This window comes from Zingiber officinale, chromosome 4A, assembly GCF_018446385.1.
Source record: "Zingiber officinale cultivar Zhangliang chromosome 4A, Zo_v1.1, whole genome shotgun sequence".
Taxonomy (NCBI): Eukaryota; Viridiplantae; Streptophyta; class Magnoliopsida; order Zingiberales; family Zingiberaceae; genus Zingiber; species Zingiber officinale.
The window spans coordinates 13,268,146-13,285,061 of NC_055992.1; the positions used below are offsets into that span (position 1 = coordinate 13,268,146).

General features: G+C 37.0%; 2 protein-coding genes and 1 non-coding gene across 3 annotated transcripts; all 3 read right to left on the reverse strand.

Moving 5' to 3' along the window:
• Positions 1-2,679: 2,679 nt before the first annotated feature.
• On the reverse strand, positions 2,680-2,785 carry LOC121973911. The gene has a single exon (XR_006109817.1). It is a non-coding gene; the product is annotated as a small nucleolar RNA R71 (small nucleolar RNA).
• A 10,253-nt stretch (positions 2,786-13,038) lies between these two features.
• On the reverse strand, positions 13,039-14,178 carry LOC121972249 (glutathione S-transferase T3-like). Its single transcript, XM_042523940.1, has one exon. It carries the CDS (start codon positions 14,176-14,178, stop codon positions 13,039-13,041), a length of 1,140 nt encoding a protein of 379 aa, XP_042379874.1.
• A 1,472-nt stretch (positions 14,179-15,650) lies between these two features.
• Positions 15,651-16,433, reverse strand: LOC121973148 (auxin-responsive protein SAUR68-like). The gene has a single exon (XM_042524734.1). The coding sequence runs from the start codon at positions 16,325-16,327 to the stop codon at positions 15,869-15,871; it is 459 nt and encodes a 152-aa protein (XP_042380668.1). The 5' UTR covers positions 16,328-16,433; the 3' UTR covers positions 15,651-15,868.
• Positions 16,434-16,916: the final 483 nt, after the last annotated feature.

Sequence of the window (16,916 nt, forward strand, 5' to 3'; positions counted from 1 at the left end):
GACGCACATTCACATATATTACGCATGCTTTATCTGTGCATTTTCGTACTTCCAGCTTTGCTTTTAGCATATTTACTCTTTCTGTTCAGAGATCTACTTTTGTATATTTTCTGTACGCAGGAGTCGATTTTGGAGAAGAATTGATGTTTGAGGTAAAATCTACAATTGAACGAAGGAGGAACGTACCATCCCTGAGTGCCACACGACCCTATCATGGGGAGTTGCCCAGGCCGTGTGGTGATCCTCACCCCTGCAGCACTGGCAGAATGAAGGAGTGTCCAGGCTATGTGGTGGTGCTCACCCGTGTAGCCTCAGCAAGAAGGAGGAAGGGCACGGTCGTGTGAGTATCACACGACCGTGTCAATTTTTGAAGACAAGCAGATCACAGCCGTGTAGATCTACACGGTCGTTAAAGCCTTCCAGAGCCAAAGCAGTGCATGGCCGCGTGTGTCACACGATCGTGCAACATTTCCAGAAGCTAAGAAAGCCCTGGTAGTGTCCCAGACACGACCGTGCAGGAGTTTCAGAGCCAGAGGCAGAGCAGGCCGTGTAGATCTACACGGCCATGCAAGGGGGCAGTAGCAGAGAATGCCACGGCCGTGTGAGCATCACATGACCGTGTCACCTGGGCAGTGAAGGGAATGGACCAGGCCGTGTGAGCTTCACACGGTCGTGTCTCGGGGCCGTGTGGCGCCCAAACTCCAGCTCTATATAAGGGTTTCTTCCTCATTTGAAAGGGGAGTTCACCCTTTTGGAAGAGAGCAAGATTTGGGCGGTTCCTCACCTTCTTGGAGGGATTTTCCGGCGATCTAAGGGCAGATCTTCAACGAATCAACTCTGGGAACGAGGATTGGATTCGAAGATCGTTCTTCATCGTTGATAAGCTTTTCTTCCCTTTCTCTTCTTGGATCTTGGGGATCAAGATGTTTGTAATCTTTTTATCTTTGGATTTCTTTTCTTGTTCTATGGATTAGGTCTCTTTGTTCTAGGATGGAGGGAATATTTATAATGTGATTTGATCTAAACTCTTGTGGATTTGCCAATTCTCTATTTCTATGATATGGTCTTATTTTGTATATATTTGATCTTTTATGGATTGATGTGATTGGGCTTAATTACCATACTTGATTGAATATTTGAGTGTCTTGTGGATCTTGTAGAGGTAATCCCTCATTCAATTATCCAAGAGACGTACGTGACAGACATGCCCGTGTAAGGACAATTGAGGGATAATCTTGAAGGAGAAATAAGGACATTCAAGGAGATAGGATAGATTGTATGCATTAATCTTTATATCTTGATATGGTTGAGAAATAGTGAATTTCTATGTTGATTATCCGAGGGATGCACGTGACAGGCAAGCCCGTGTAAAGACATCATAGGAATCATTCCTTATTGATCACATTAGATATAGATGTTGGTCCTAGGCCGGTTTTCTATTGCAAGAGAGAATCGGTAATCCTCTACAAATGAAGGACAATTGAGAAGTAAGATTTGGTAGATCATTTACATTGAATAATATTACAAAGAAACCAAAACTCCTAGAACATCCTTTTATCATAGCGCTTATCCCTGTTTTTATGCTTTTACTTTTATGACTTACTTTCCATAGTTGCACTTAGTTGTTATAAATCAATTGATTAGTTGTTTAGCTAATTTATTTTGAGATATCTTTAGTGGTTATACCAGTCTCTGTGGATATGATATCTTTCTTTATTACTGACGACGTATCCGTACACTTGCGGATCGTTAATGAGTTTTTGGCATCATTGCCGGGGACTGCGCTATAACATTAGAGATTATCAATTGAGTTAGACTAAACATAACTTTTCTTTTCGTTAGCATAATTGTAACTAATCTTTAGAATTCTGTTTTCATAGTTTTTGTATATCTTTCTACTTCTTGACAATTCACTTTGTTGCAATTCTAATTCTGCATTCTTGATTTCTAGCATTCTAGTCTAACTTTTCTCTGTTTTCCTTTTGATTCAAATTTTTTTTCTCTACTTTTCTTTTGTAAACATATCTTGCAATATTGTTCTTGTGTATGAGAAGATCAAACTTCGTAAAGGCATCAAGAATTACAAGAACTTATAAACACATTAGTTGATTAACATATGAATTATTCTAGACACTTTTCTTTTTCTTTTGTCTTTTCTTTCTTGTTTTCATTATGCACTTTCTTTATTGAAATTTAAATTCTGCATTTTCTTTCTTGCTTTTCATATTGCATTTGATTTCTTGTCTTTGATTCTTCAATTTTTTTTTCCTTCTAATAACATTTTCTTGAATATCCATGAGCACTAACATGTCAAGCAGGCCCATGAGAAATTTTTCTACACCCTTTCTGCAAGATTTTTATCTCCCATTATGCAACCTCAAATTGAAGCAGAAAGTTTCCAACTAGACCCAGAGTTAATTTTCATGATACAAGGTCAAAAATTTGGAGGAGAAGTATCAGAAAATCCTTATCTGCATCTTGAAACATTCTTAAAGATTTGTGATATGGTGAAATGTGAAGGAGTGTCAGCAGATACAATTTGATTGATGGCATTTCCTTTTAGTATCAAGGATAAAGCAAGGACTTGGTTATATTCTCTTCATCCTCAAAGTATCACAAGTTGGGAGCAATTGGAGAAGCAATTTCTGAATCATTTTTTCCCTCCAAGCAGAATAGTGTATATGAGGAATTGCACAACAAATTTTTCTCAGGCATATGGAGAATCATTATATGAAGCATGGGATTGATTCAAGAGTCTTCAATGGCAGTGCCCTCATCATGATTTTGAAAAATGGTTGATTCTGCACATATTCTATGGGGGAATTTCTTTCTCAGACAAGAGTTTATTGGATTCATCAACTGGAGGATCTTTTATGGATAAAAGTGTAGATGAAGCGTTTTGTCTCTTTTATTTTTTTTTCAATTATGGTACTTCTTACTTTAGAACCTAATATAAAATTCAACTCATTTTATCGTATGACTAAGGTAATGATAATGAATCTCATTATTTTGAATGCTTCTAAAATGTTCTTACATTACCAAATCAAATTCTGCAATTAATTCAAGTAGTCCCAAAAGGTTACCATTACTACCTTGATAAATTTTTTCATTATCTTCACGAAAAGCCAAATTACACCTATCAAGACATTTCACAACAAAAATAATCCTTACTAAAATAAGTTTCCAATGGTCTTTCTCTTTCTTAATTTGCACTTGGATCTCTTTGTCAATTGTTTCATTCTATTTCAATTTAATTTGCAAATCAATCTAAGTTCTCATGTTATAACTAGTAATATACTCAATATCATTCTCATGTTGTCTACATCTATCACTTAAATATTTCCAATCATTAAGACCTTCATTTGCTAGCAAACTTTTATTTTTCACTGATTTAAACAATTTGCAACAAAAATAATATACTTTGTTCGCATCTTTAGAGTACACAAGTCATTTTCTATCTTGATTCTCTCCATTTGGTAATTTTCTTGTGTAATAAGAATATGAAAAATGTCTCCAAAGCTCATCTATAGTGAACTTAATATTACCTTCTCTTATGGGGCCTTTCTCTACCAAAAGATCTCTTGCTTTATTATCAATGTTATTCCAAGATCTTGGATCATATATATCCAAAACATGATCAATTTTCTCTAACTCATTTTCATTCTCAATTATATTATCAATTTCTACATTTAAATCATTATCATCATTTTCTCTCAATTCTTCTTGCTCATTCGTTGAATGATTATTGTCATCATTTTCTATCAATTCTTTTTGCTCATTGATTACATGATCATTTAGTTTTTCTTGATTACTCAGATGTTGCTCATTTGTTGCATAATCATTTAAATATTTTTTACTTTCTTCTTATAATTCATCAACTGAATCTTCAATTGAAGAGTTAGTTTTAAAAAATTATGAAGAGCACCTTTCTAAGTTTTAATAATTTGTTCCACTTTTTTTCTTTTGTTTCTTTTTTGACTCCTGGATTGATATTTCTTTAGAAACATGCTTGTAATACAAATTTCAAGTGAAAAATAAAACACAAAAAACCAACAACAAAGCTAGCAAGTAGCAACAAAACAAACAAGTAGTGAAAATAATAGTGAAAGAGCAATAAAACCTAGTTTGTGCTTAAACTTGAAGTAATCAATAGATGCCACCTTTGCAATAATCCCAGTCAAACCACAAATCTGAGGCAAGGATCACTGAGAGATGGAACTCGCAGCAATTTTTACTCTTCAAGTACAAATCCAAACTTTTTTTCCTAGAGGAACTCAGACACCGAGTCCCTAACTCAAATAGGAGTATTTTCTGCAAATAGAAAGAAAAGAAGAAGACATCACAGCTAGATTAAATCATCCACCAACTAAAGCTATGGAAGGGAGAAAGAAAATCAGTAAATCACCTCCACTGTGGCTAAAAATTCCTAAATATGGTCTCAAACCTTTTGACAGTTATCAGAAGCTGGCAAGTTTTACTCTTTGAGCACAAATCCAAACTCTTTTTCCCAAAATGGAACTATGTTTGGCAACTCTCTTCCTCCAAAACTAACATCTTTCAGACCATTAAATATTGGTCAACAAGATCTCTTGCAGAGTGTAGACCTGCGACTGCGAGGAAGGAATCAGGAGATTGCTGGTGTGGGAAGCATCCGACGATCGAACCTAGGTTTTGATTATGTCAAAGGGTCCAAAGTTAAGTTGTCTTGTGAGCTAACAAGTTTGAATGGACTTGCAGGAAAAGTCCCAAGTGTTCTTAGGCAAAAGTCCTAAGTAACCCTAGGTCCTAGGGGGCGGTAATCTTAGGTGATGGAAAGTCCTAGCTGCGGTTAGACAAGTTGGAAATCCTAGGGGGTAGTAACCCTAGGTCCTAGGGGTGGTAACCCTAGGCTGTGGAAAACCCTAGGGGTGGTAACACTAGGTCCTAGGTGGTGGTACCCTAGGCTATGGAAAATCCTAGGAGGTGGTAACCCTAGGTCCTAGTGGGTGGTAACCCTACGCAGAAAGTCCAGTCGGTCTGGATGACCGATCTGGCAATAGGTAAACTCTCCTGAGAGGATTAGGTAAGGGCGCGTTCCCCGACGAGGGAACAGTAGGTGTTGGTTCGACCTAGGATTTCTGAAGGCGAAATCTGAAGTTAGAACCGGATAGTCCTGAGACTGTCAAAAGCTTTATTTTTCATGTCTATATTGTGCTAAACTTTGTTTTACAGGATATGGTTGATTTTTTGGACTAACACATCTTGCAAGGAGTGAAAAGGGACTTAAAACCTCAGATAAATAGTTCCTGAGGCACCCTCCATGGAGCTTAGAGGCGCCTTGGGTGCATTAGTCGAATACTCTGCACAACAGGGCAGAAGGTGCCCTCTAAGGCTATTGGAGGCGCCTTGGATGTTGGATGGAGGGCACCCTCCATGGAGCTTGGAGGCATCTTCGGGTGGATAAGCAGCGAGAGCTGCGGAGTTTATTGATGCTGTGAATTCAGGATAAAAATCCCAAGTGGAGGTGCCTTCTATGAAGGCTGGAGGCACCCTCAACGGGCTATTTAAGGCAGTCACAAGCTGAGCCTTACACATCTCTGATTTCAGCAATCTTTCTACTGTGCACTGCTCAAAGGACGATTTGGCAAAGCCGTAACTCGACTCCGACAACCAGAAACCTTAAATTATCTTTTCTTACTTGTCGGTATACTTTTATTTATTGCATTTAAAGTGTACTTTGATTTGTAAATTTTTGAAGCTATAGTGATTGCCCATCGAAAGCACTCTTACGTGCGGACCTTGGAATAGGAGTCATCATAGGCTCCGAACCAAGTAAAATCTTAGTATTTGTGTTTGATGTTTACTATTCCGCTACGTATCTTTGATCGATTCTTTTAAAACGAACAAATTATCCATAAGCGCTATTCACCCCCCCCCCCCTCTAGTGCTTTTCGATCCTACAATTGATATCAGAGCGAGGTCGCTTCGAATCCGTGAAACCACCATTCAAGTAATTTGTTTTCGTTGTATTAATTCTTTTATTTTATTTAATCAGAGTTGGTATAATTGCCTTATTCTGATCATTTTATCGCAATTAAAAATTCATTTTTTTTTCTCGAAGCTAGTGCAACACCACTAGAGCTTGCTTATTTAAAATTATTATCCCACACTACTAATCCAAGACCAAGTCTTGGAACAAGTTTTCTCATTTTTTCTTGTGTACAAGATTCTATTTCAATGGCCCATCAACAAGGGTATAACACAGCCCGCCCGCCTCTCTTCTCTGGCGAAGACTTCGGTTATTAGAAGGGTCGAATGGAGTACCATCTGAAGACTCAGGTGGAAATATGGATAATAATCTAGACTGGATTCACATTTCCCACCGAAGATGGAGTCCTCGTCCCCTGCAACAAATGGGGCGCACTAACCTGCAAGAAGATTGAAGCTGATGCAAAAGCAACTTGCACTCTCCAATGTGGCATAATCAAAGAAGAGCTGAACCAGATTGGTCCATTCAACAGTGCAAAGGAGTTATGAGAAAATTAATCGAGCTGCACGAGGGCACTTCCGACACAAAGGTAAGCAAACGAGACTTAATTTTGAATAAATTATATAATATAAAAATGCAGGAAGATGAGTCAGTGAGTCAGCTTCATGCTTGCATACAAGATCTACTGAATGGACTCCACGCGATTAGACAGAAGGTTGAAAATTGTGACGTCATCAGGTATGCATTAAATGCATTTTTTAGGAACACCTTGTTGGAATCCATGGTAGATGCTTACAAAGTGTCTAAGGATTTGTCGTTAATCAAATTAGATGAATTATTTTCTAAATTTGAGCTTCATGAACAAACTAATACTACTCCGGCCGAGAAAGGTATTGCTTTGATTGCAAGAACAAGCAAAACGCGGGAACCAAAAATCAAGTGCCGAATCGAACCCGAGATCGAAGATGAACCAGACTCAGAAGACAATGAGATTATCGCTGAACTCATAAAATTGGTACAAAAAATGTGCAAAAAGAAGAAGGTGACTCAATCAAACACGAAGGCCAAGTCTGGGGTTACTTGCTACGACTGCAACAAGAAGGGACACTATAAGCCTGACTGTCTAAACCAGAGCAAGGAAGAAGGAGGGCGTTGAAGGCAATGTGGTCTGAGTCATCGAAAGAGTCCGATGAAGAAGAACACAAGCAAGCAAGCAAGCTACCTTGCTCTACCGGTACAAGCGTACATTGCCGAAACCGAGTCCGATTTTGATATGAGAGCGAATCAAAAACCGAGTATGAGAGAAGCCACAGATCCATATCCGTTTCTGAATGGCCTAATCATATTGTAAGCTCTCTAATTTCTGGTACTAATGTAGATGATTTACAAAATTTAGTTTCATATTTATTAAAGAAATTGAAAAAATCCAACATCCAGGTCAAGTCAATCCAAAAGGAGGTAGCATCCCTTAAGGAAGCAAGTAACTCAAGTTCTTTGACTGAGCAAGTTCAAGAAGAAAATTCCAATTTGAGAACTCAAGTCAAAGAACTCAATGACTCATTGGAATGGTTTACTTTGGGTTCTAAGAATCTTGATCTGATTCTTGGAAAGCAAAGGGTCGTATACAACTGAATTGGGCTTGGATACAAGGTCAAACAAAGATTTAGATCCTACTTATCATTAGTAAATTGATCAAATAGAAACTTAGTTCAAGCATGGGTCCCCAAGTCTAACTTGATTAATCAAGTTGGACTTGATCAATATTGGATTCCCAAGGATCATATTCACTATCTTGATAGACCTTATCGAGGCTATGATCCAGGAAGAGCTAATAGAAAGACTATTTTTTTATAGATAGATTTGCTTGATGCTTGCTTTACTGCTTTCACTATACATGCTTAGACTAGGATAGATAAGGACCTAGGCTTAATTCACACTTGACTAGTTAGACTGAGGAGTTTCAGAAAGGAAATTAAATATCCAATTTTTTTGAAAGGCTTTGTCTAGAAGTGGTGGATGATCTCATACCCAAGAAGGACTAGTGCATCGCCACAACTTAGAAGTCAATCATTGAAATAAATATTTAATTGATTAACTGTAAAATCTTAGTCTAACTCAATTGTAAATCAATCCTGAGATTGGAATTTAAATTGAAGATTAAATTAACCATCTCACAAAATTATTAAGATTCCCTAATTGAAAATCTAGAAAAGGGTGAGATGGACCTAAATTTAAAGTAGTTAACCAAACCCAAATTAATTAAAATTAAATTAAATTAAATTAACTTAATTAATTTTGAAAAATTAATTTCAAAATCATAATTATTTACAAAATTATAATTATTTATAAAATCATAATTAATTTCAAAATCTTACTTAATTTCATAATTAATTTCAAAATAATAATTAATTTAAAAATCGTAATTAATCTCAAAATTAATTTCAAAATCATAATGAATTTCAAAAATCTTAATTATTTAATTATTAATTTTCAAATTATTAATTCTTAGATTTTCAAAATCTTAATTAATATGTAAGTTTATAATTTCAAACTTAATTAATTTTCAATATATTTTCAAAAGCTTCAAAATTTTAGTTATTGTCAAATGTTTAAATCTAATTAAACTTATATTTTAAAATTTAAAAATTTAAACTTATATTTTAAAATCTCAATTCAATATTTTTAAATATTGATAAAATTAAAATAACTTAACCCCTTCTCACACAAACTCATAAGTCTTACATGTTTGATAACTTAGAACGGGTGAGATGGAAAATCTTGAAAATAGAAAACTACCTTGGAAAATTAGAAAAATAGATCATTTTTTTTATCTTATACATGCTTGGACTCTAGGATCCTCAAAATATTTTTATGGCATTAATCAAAGGGGAGTAAAGGGAGTCAAGTTAAGTTAATTTTTTGTTTTGAAAAGTTAAAGTATTCTTTTTCAAAATTTCAAAGTTAAACTTTTCTTTTTGCTCTTTGAAAGGTTAAAGTTTTTGTTTAAAGGAAATTCAATTTTCCTTTTTAACCATTTTTTTTTAAAATAATCCTTAAATATTTTTTGAAAAAGTAAGTTTAAATATTTTTTCTAGAAAAACAAATTTTTTAACTAAGCTTTTTATCAATTTTTTTTAAGATAAGTACTTAACTAAATTTTTTATCAATTTTTTTTTAACTAAGTACTTAACTAAGTTTTTTATGAAAATCCTTTTTAATCTAAGTACTTAACTGAGCTTTTATCCACATCTTTATAAAGCTAAGTACTTATGTAATACCCCGGTTCTGAGATTCTGGTTAAATATGACTTAAAAGGTTAGATGATACTATCCATATCACCAAGGTGCACCTTCCTTTTCGGAAGTCCAAACTTAAGAACTCCAAAGTTAAGCGTGCTTGGCTTGGAGAAATCTGAGGATGGGTGACCTCCTGAGAAGTTTTCCAGGGTGCGTACGAGTGAGGACAAAGCACGCTGAAAGGACCTCCGGTGGTCTGTGGAGCTAGTCATCAAACCAATAGGTAATTATGGTGTTGTTCCTGGTTCGGTCCGGGTGGGGCCCGCCTGGGCCGGGGCGTTACAGATGGTATCAGAGCGACCTTGCGACCGTGAGTGCGCCTGTGGTAGGAGCACCCAGGGCACCACCTAGCGAGGGAGATTCTGGGATTTGTTTGTGGTGTGATTTGTGGTTACACAACGAGGACGTTGTGTCTTTAAGTGGGGGTGATTGTAATACCCCGGTTCTGAGATTCTGGTTAAATATGACTTAAAAGGTTAGATGATACTATCCATATCACCAAGGTGCACCTTCCTTTTCGGAAGCCCAAACTTAAGAACTCCAAAGTTAAGCGTGCTTGGCTTGGAGAAATCTAAGGATAGGTGACCTCCTGGGAAGTTTTCCAGGGTACGTGCGAGTGAGGACAAAGCACGCTGAAAGGACCTCCAGTGGTCTATGGAGCTAGTCATCAAACCAATAGGTAATTATGGTGTTGTTCCTGGTTCGGTCCGGGTGGGGCCCGCCCGGGCCGGGGCGTTACAACTTAACTATGTTTTGATCAATTTTTTTGAAACTAAGCTTTTATCAAAAAAAAATTTACAAGAAATTCTTTTTAAAGTTAAATGTTTTATCAAAATCTTTTTCATCAAAATCCTGTTAAAGCTAAGTTTTTCTCTAACTCTTTATCAAAGCAATTATTTTCAAAGCTAAAATTTAGGTAAGTTTTTTTTTAAAAAAAAAAAGAGGGCAAAGACTGTTTCAAAACTTAAGATTTGCTAAGTTTTTTTTTCCAGCTAAATATTTTTCAAAGCTAAGTTTAGCTAAGTTTTTTGAAAAAGCTAACTCACTTTCAAACGCTTAAAAATTAGTTAAGTTTTTTAAGTGCTACCTTTAGGGGGAGCTTAAAGTTAAATAGAATAAATATTTTTTTCTATCTTTACGTGTAAAAACAACCTTCTCTCTACTTAGTATTATTTTTAATTTATGTCAAAGGGGGAGAGAAAAGTGAAAGTTAAAAATTTTAACATAATTTTTATGAAAGGAGCATAAGGGAGTTTTTTTACAAATTATTATATTTATGCTCTTAAATTCCTTTATTTATTGTTATTTTACTTAACTTTGAACTGGGTTGCCATAATCAAAAAGGGAAAGATTGTTAGTGCGGGAAGCATCTGACGATCAAACCTGGATTTTGATTATGTCAAAAGGTCCAAAGTTAAGTTGTCTTGTGATCTAACAAATTTGAATGAGCTTACAAGAAAAGTCCTAAGTGTTCTTAGGTAAAAGTCCTAGTGGATTCTAGGCAGGTGGAAACTCCTAGGGGTGGTAACTCTAAGTCCTAGGGGGTAGTAACCCTAGGTGATAGAAAGTCCTAGCTGCGGTTAGGCAGGTGGAAAACCCTAGGGGGTGGTAACGCTAGGCTATGGAAAACCCTAGGGGGCGGTAATCCTAGGTTTTAGGGATTGGTAACCCTAAGCAGAAAGTTCAAGCAGTCTAGAGGACCGATCTGGCAATAGATAAACTCTCCTGAGAGGAGTAGGTGAGGACGTGTTTCCCGAAGAGGAAATAGTGGGCATCAGTTCAACCTAGGGTTTTCGGAGGCGAAATCCGGAGTCAGAACCGGATAGTCCGGAGATTGTCAAAAGCTTTATTTTTCATGTCTATATTGTGAGAACTTTGTTTTGCAGGGTATGGTTGATTTTTTGGACTAACACATCTTGCAGGGAGTGGAAAGGGCTTAAAACCTCGAATGAATAGTTCCCAAGGCGCTCTCCATGTAGCTTGGAGGGGGCCTCGGGTGCATTAATCGAAGACTCCGCACAACAGGGTAGAAGGCACCCTCCAAGACTGCTGGAGGCACCTTGGACGTTGGATGGAGGGTGCTCTCCATGGAGCTTAGAAGCGCCTTCGGGTGGATAAGCAGCAGGAGCTGTGGAGTTTATTGACGCTGTGAATTCAAGATAAAAATCCCAACTGGAGTCGCCCTCAACGAGCTATTTAAGGCAGTCGCGAGCTGAGCCTTACGCATCTTTGATTTCAGCAATCTTTCTACTGCGCACTGCTCAAAGGATGATTTGGCAAAGTCGTAACTCGACTCTGACAACCAGAAACCTTAAATTATCTTTTCTTACTTGTCGGTTTATTTTTATTTATTGCATTTAAAGTGTACTTTGATTTGTAAATTTCCGAAGCTATAGTGATTGCCCATCGAAAGCACTCTTACGTGCGAGATTTGGAGTAGGAGTCGTCATAGACTCCGAATCAAGTAAAATCTTGGTATTTGTGTTTGATGTTTACTATTCCGCTGCGTATCTTTGATCGATTCTTTTAAAACGAACGAATTAACCACGAGCGTTATTCCCCCCCCCCCCCCCCCCCCCCCTCCCTTCCCCTCTCCCTCTAGCACTTTTCGATCTTATAGAGACCACTATTGAGAAGATGGAAAGAAGAATCTAGCTCGAAAAATAACAGTGCGAAAAGTATAAAGGAATTAAGAAGCATGCGACAGGTGGAGCTTCCCCTTGTTATATATATATATATATATATATATTTGGGACCTCTAAAAATCAGAAGCCCTGGGCCATCACCTCTGGTGACATGCCTCAAGCTGGCCCTGGGAGACACGAACAATATGGACATAGATCATGGATAGTGTTGATTGATAACTCAACTTTGGTATCAAGTATGAGGGATGAGTAGGCAACCAACACGCGTTACAAAAAGAGTGAGAGATGGTACCTGAGTTAGCACATGCACGCTACTATGATTCTCGATCCAAATCTGACAGTTCATCAGATGTGACATAAGAAATTTCATGATTACTTTTATATAATTGTACATTTTGATGATATATATTTATTTTTTTATAAGTTATTTTTTTTTTACTTTGAGTATTAACTCTTTCAACTGATTAATATTGAAAATGATCAATTCGATCTATAAAAAATTTTTATGACCAATATTTTTTAAATTATCATTTCATTAAAAAAATTCCTTATCATATGTCGTAGTTAAAATTCAAGTTTTAAATACTTAGTTAACCGTTGAAAATTTTAACCGTTGTTATGAGGATAAATAATTATTAATATATTTTTGACGTGTACAGTCCTCTTCTTTTCAAGTCTTTGAGATTTAGTGATGATCCGTCGACTTAGAGCCTCCACAATGCTCTAGTATTATAACACCCACCACATCACCAAAAAGTATGGGGCTCACTGTCACATACTCGTTATAATAACATCATTCTTTCACCCAAATCCCTTTTAACGTTAATACTCATTATTCATGGGTCCCACCGTCCACTCACTCATTTTAACATTATACCATATTAAATAAATATGTTTTAAAATATTTAAATTATTATTATTTTTTAATAATAATTTTACGTTTAAAAATAAAATTTTATTATTTTTCAAAAATAAAATTAATTTTTTAAATATATGTATTAAATAAAATAAATGTTTGTGAGAAAACGAAATTAAAAATTACATTAATCGAAATGAGAAATACAATAATTAAAAATTACAATCACTCGAAAATATAATAATACTAGAAAATGAACGTTAAGTAAATAATTTAGATATTCCATCTCGACCTAATATCCTTGCATAGACATTCATGTATGATAAGCTGCTCCTTTGTCATCTGCAAGGTGTCTTTGTTCAATATTTCGTACTCCTTCAACTTCAAGCGACGATTCTTAGCTTTAGATTTGGACAATACAGCTTTTGCCTTAATCTCCTCTACTTCGAGTTGTTTTTGTTTCAAATCGACTTCGGACTTCTTCACGCTTGTGTACTCAGTAAACTTTGTGATAATATTGTTGTAGTTTACTGTCAGATCCTCCATGGTCGATTTTACTTTGTCTTTTCCCTTTCTTTTTGCTGCCTTTTGCCCCATTGGATGAGTATCTTCATAATCCAAGTCTATACTCACATCTTGGTTGGAGGAGGTGTTGCTTGCTCCTGACTCTGAGGTCCTCGTCTTCTTTGTGGCCACAAAGTGATCAACGGACTGTAGAGTAAACATTGGACGGTCTTTGACAATTCTCCACACATGTTCGAGATTGAATGCAACACCATTGTTTTCGGATAGATATTTTTCGTATGCAAACCTCAATATATCTTCATCACTGTGACCACTTCGATATGAACTATAAATACTATTGTAATTTGCGTTGAATCGATATACCTTCTTTTGGATTGTATTGTGCCAATGTGACCGTATAACATTTACATTTCTGGTGTTTGAACCTAGAGGAAGATTCTCATTGTAGTAGCTTGCAACCCGTCCCCAAAAAGCATCCGCCTTTTGATCATTGCCGATTATTGGATCATCACTGATAGTGACAAAACTTCTCGCTAAGACCTCGTCTTCAACCTTTGTCCAACTTGAACGCTTTCTTGTACCCTCAGCATTTGAAACCGCCTTTTCTAAATTGACCACCTCAATTGGGGATTCACGGTCGGAAAGTTGAGTCTCCGGGACAAAAGTCGGAGTTGCAGGTTCATTCGACATTGAAGGAGTGAAAGACATACCAGTTGTGTGCGGGGTACCATATCCATGAACAACCGACGACATGAAATATGGATGGCTCATGTTTTGCCAATATTCGGCTGAAAGCGATTGATATGGACCTCGAAGGGCATAATTCAGATGATTCATAGAATTTCCAAAACCTTGGACATTTTGAAGATTTTGTGGAGGAAACGGCATATTGGGAAATGGATATGGGTATTGATAATTTGGTAGAATTTATGGATTTTGGGAAGATGAATATTCTTGCGAGTTGTTTGTAGAATTCAAGAAATTTGTAAAAAATGTCCTATTATTTTCATCCATTTCGGATAGAAAATAAGATGATAGGAACTTGAAAAAATAGATGGGAAGAGAATTTAGAGAGTAAAATTGAAAAAGTAGTGAGTGGGAATGAAAAATGTGCACATATGGATGTATATTTATAGTCAAAGTTTCAAACTAGCCGTTAATTAGCCGTTAAAAAGTGACCGTTTTATTAAAATTTATAAATTAAACAGCTGTTGCTTTTTTTTTAATTAGCCGTTGGTTTTTTTAATTAAATATCTGTTGCCTTTTTTTTAATTTTAAAATTTATAATTTTTTTAAAAATATATATATAGCATGGGAGTGGGTCACCCTGGCCCACCCCTATGCAGTTTGAACGCGTTCAGATCACTGAACACGTTCAAGCGTTTAATCTTAACGTAACGTTCTGCAATGCCGTGTTAAAGTTACAATAATATTATAACGTCACTTTAACGCAGCGTTACGGATGACCTTAAAAGTAGTTAATTTGTTCATCCATAGAATGGAAGTTTCATAACGTAAAGTATGCACGATTGCATCTGCAGGGCTTTCACGTGAGCCAGTACCGTTTGATTATTAGTTATGGGAAAAGTTTTCTGTCTGTGAATCGTGATAAGAATCATGCTTTATGTTTATTATTTGCTCTGATAAATACTCCGATTAATTTTTAATGAGTATAAAAATATACTGAGAGCAACATGTGGTGCTGTACAAGTAGAGGTTCATTGACTTTTGGCTGTTCTTAATTGATGATGCATACATGCCCCCACTGCTCTGCTGCTAGCTGCTAGCTGCTTTTCCAACCCGGCCTGAAAAAATTGTCACTTAAGTTGGATATATGCACAAGAGTAGTACACTTGTTTATCATTTAAACTGCATGGGTAAATTTACTATAATAAAATAGTAAATCAATTTTCAACGATATATACATATTTTAAAAAAAATTCTTTCATCCTCTAATTAACTTAACGATCAATTATAAATTGATCTATGATTTACCTTTCTTTGTATAACTTGAAAATAGATTATAAGAAACATTCAAGATGGATATAATCACTTTTTACTATATAAAATAGCTAGCAATTCAACCTAAGGGATAACCAAACTATTGGATTAACTTATAAGTGGACAAGAGTAGATGGACATGATTTACTCCTCCAATCCTCCAAAGTTGAATAAATAGCTATATTTCTTGTTCACGAAACAAAGTTTTAGCTGATTGTGTTTGTCGATGAGCTCCATCGTATCGAAGTTTAAGCTTGCTGAGATTTTTAGACAACAAGTCGAACATTGAATATCAAGCTAGGCTAATACTGAGTTGGACTATTGTTCATTTACATTTTTAATTGATAAATACAGTCAACATCAATTCGATTCGGCTTTTTTATATACAACACTGCATATATTTATGATGCAAACATTCAAACCCACTGTCCCAAATTTTCCCTTGTTTATTTTTCGATTGGGAAACTATTTCCCTGAGTTAAATTCAGAATTGACCACCTATCCGAGGCTGTTTCTCTGTTTATACAATTTCAAGACGGAGGGACTCCGGAAATGATGCTACAATTTAATCAATTATTCAAAAACCATAGAGGATCAGATGCTGGCTGACTCCTCCTTTCCCAGCGGCCGCCTCCGTGCATCGTCCAACACCGCCGCCACAGCTGATTGTATCAAGCACGACCCTCTCCGCGTTGCTGTTGCCCCGGCCGTGGAGGAAGCTGATGACGGACTCCATGCATGCGGCCCCACAGGGCAGCGTGATGGGGCCGTCGGCCGGCAGGCCGAACTCTTCCTCCGACCGCTGCAGTAGCTCCCGAAAGAGACCGCTGCTCAGGTACTTCAACGGCACCATAAAGCGCTTCCCGTCGGCGGTGTACACGAACACGTGCCCCTTGCTGGCCACCGTCGAAGACCACGGCGGCCCTGCTTCACCGTCTCTGTTTTCGGGCCTCTCCGACTTGATCCTTCTCCGGCCGAGGGCGGCCAACTTCTGCCACTTCCTCACCATCTTGATAAGCCTCATGGGGTTCAGCATTGCAGGCCAAAGGAATACGTGAGATCGAAGCTTTTCGGATGCCAAGTGACAGTGTTGGACTCGAGCACAAAGAAACGGGAGTGAGCAATCGTAATTTTTATATGGATATGTGCGTGCGTACGCATTCCATGGGCCAAGAGAGAGATGCGAAACCATGTGCTGACCGATTGGATATATATGGATTGAATTGAATGCCATAATATTTAGACCGGACAGGCCGAATCTGTCAATTTGTTTGGTTCATCAGTCACCTCATGCGATTGAGAGGACAACATAACGTACAGGATTGTGCCTATGCACGGTATTAGAAGTGAGACATGATAAGGTTATTGCTCAAGTTTTTTGAGCTACGTGTTCAAAGATAGCTTGCTCTTGATGGGGCTCGATTGGACCAGGTAATAACTAAGGTGGTCCGCCTGGACAATCAGAAAAGAGTCCTCAACTTGTTTGATGGTGATAGTAAAAGATGATTATAAAATGACTATGCTCGACCTACATCATCACGTTAAGAGAGATGATGACTTGGATGAATGCCTTTTGGATGATGGACTAATGCATGCCCTTCCAACCGAAGACATTCGTTACCACG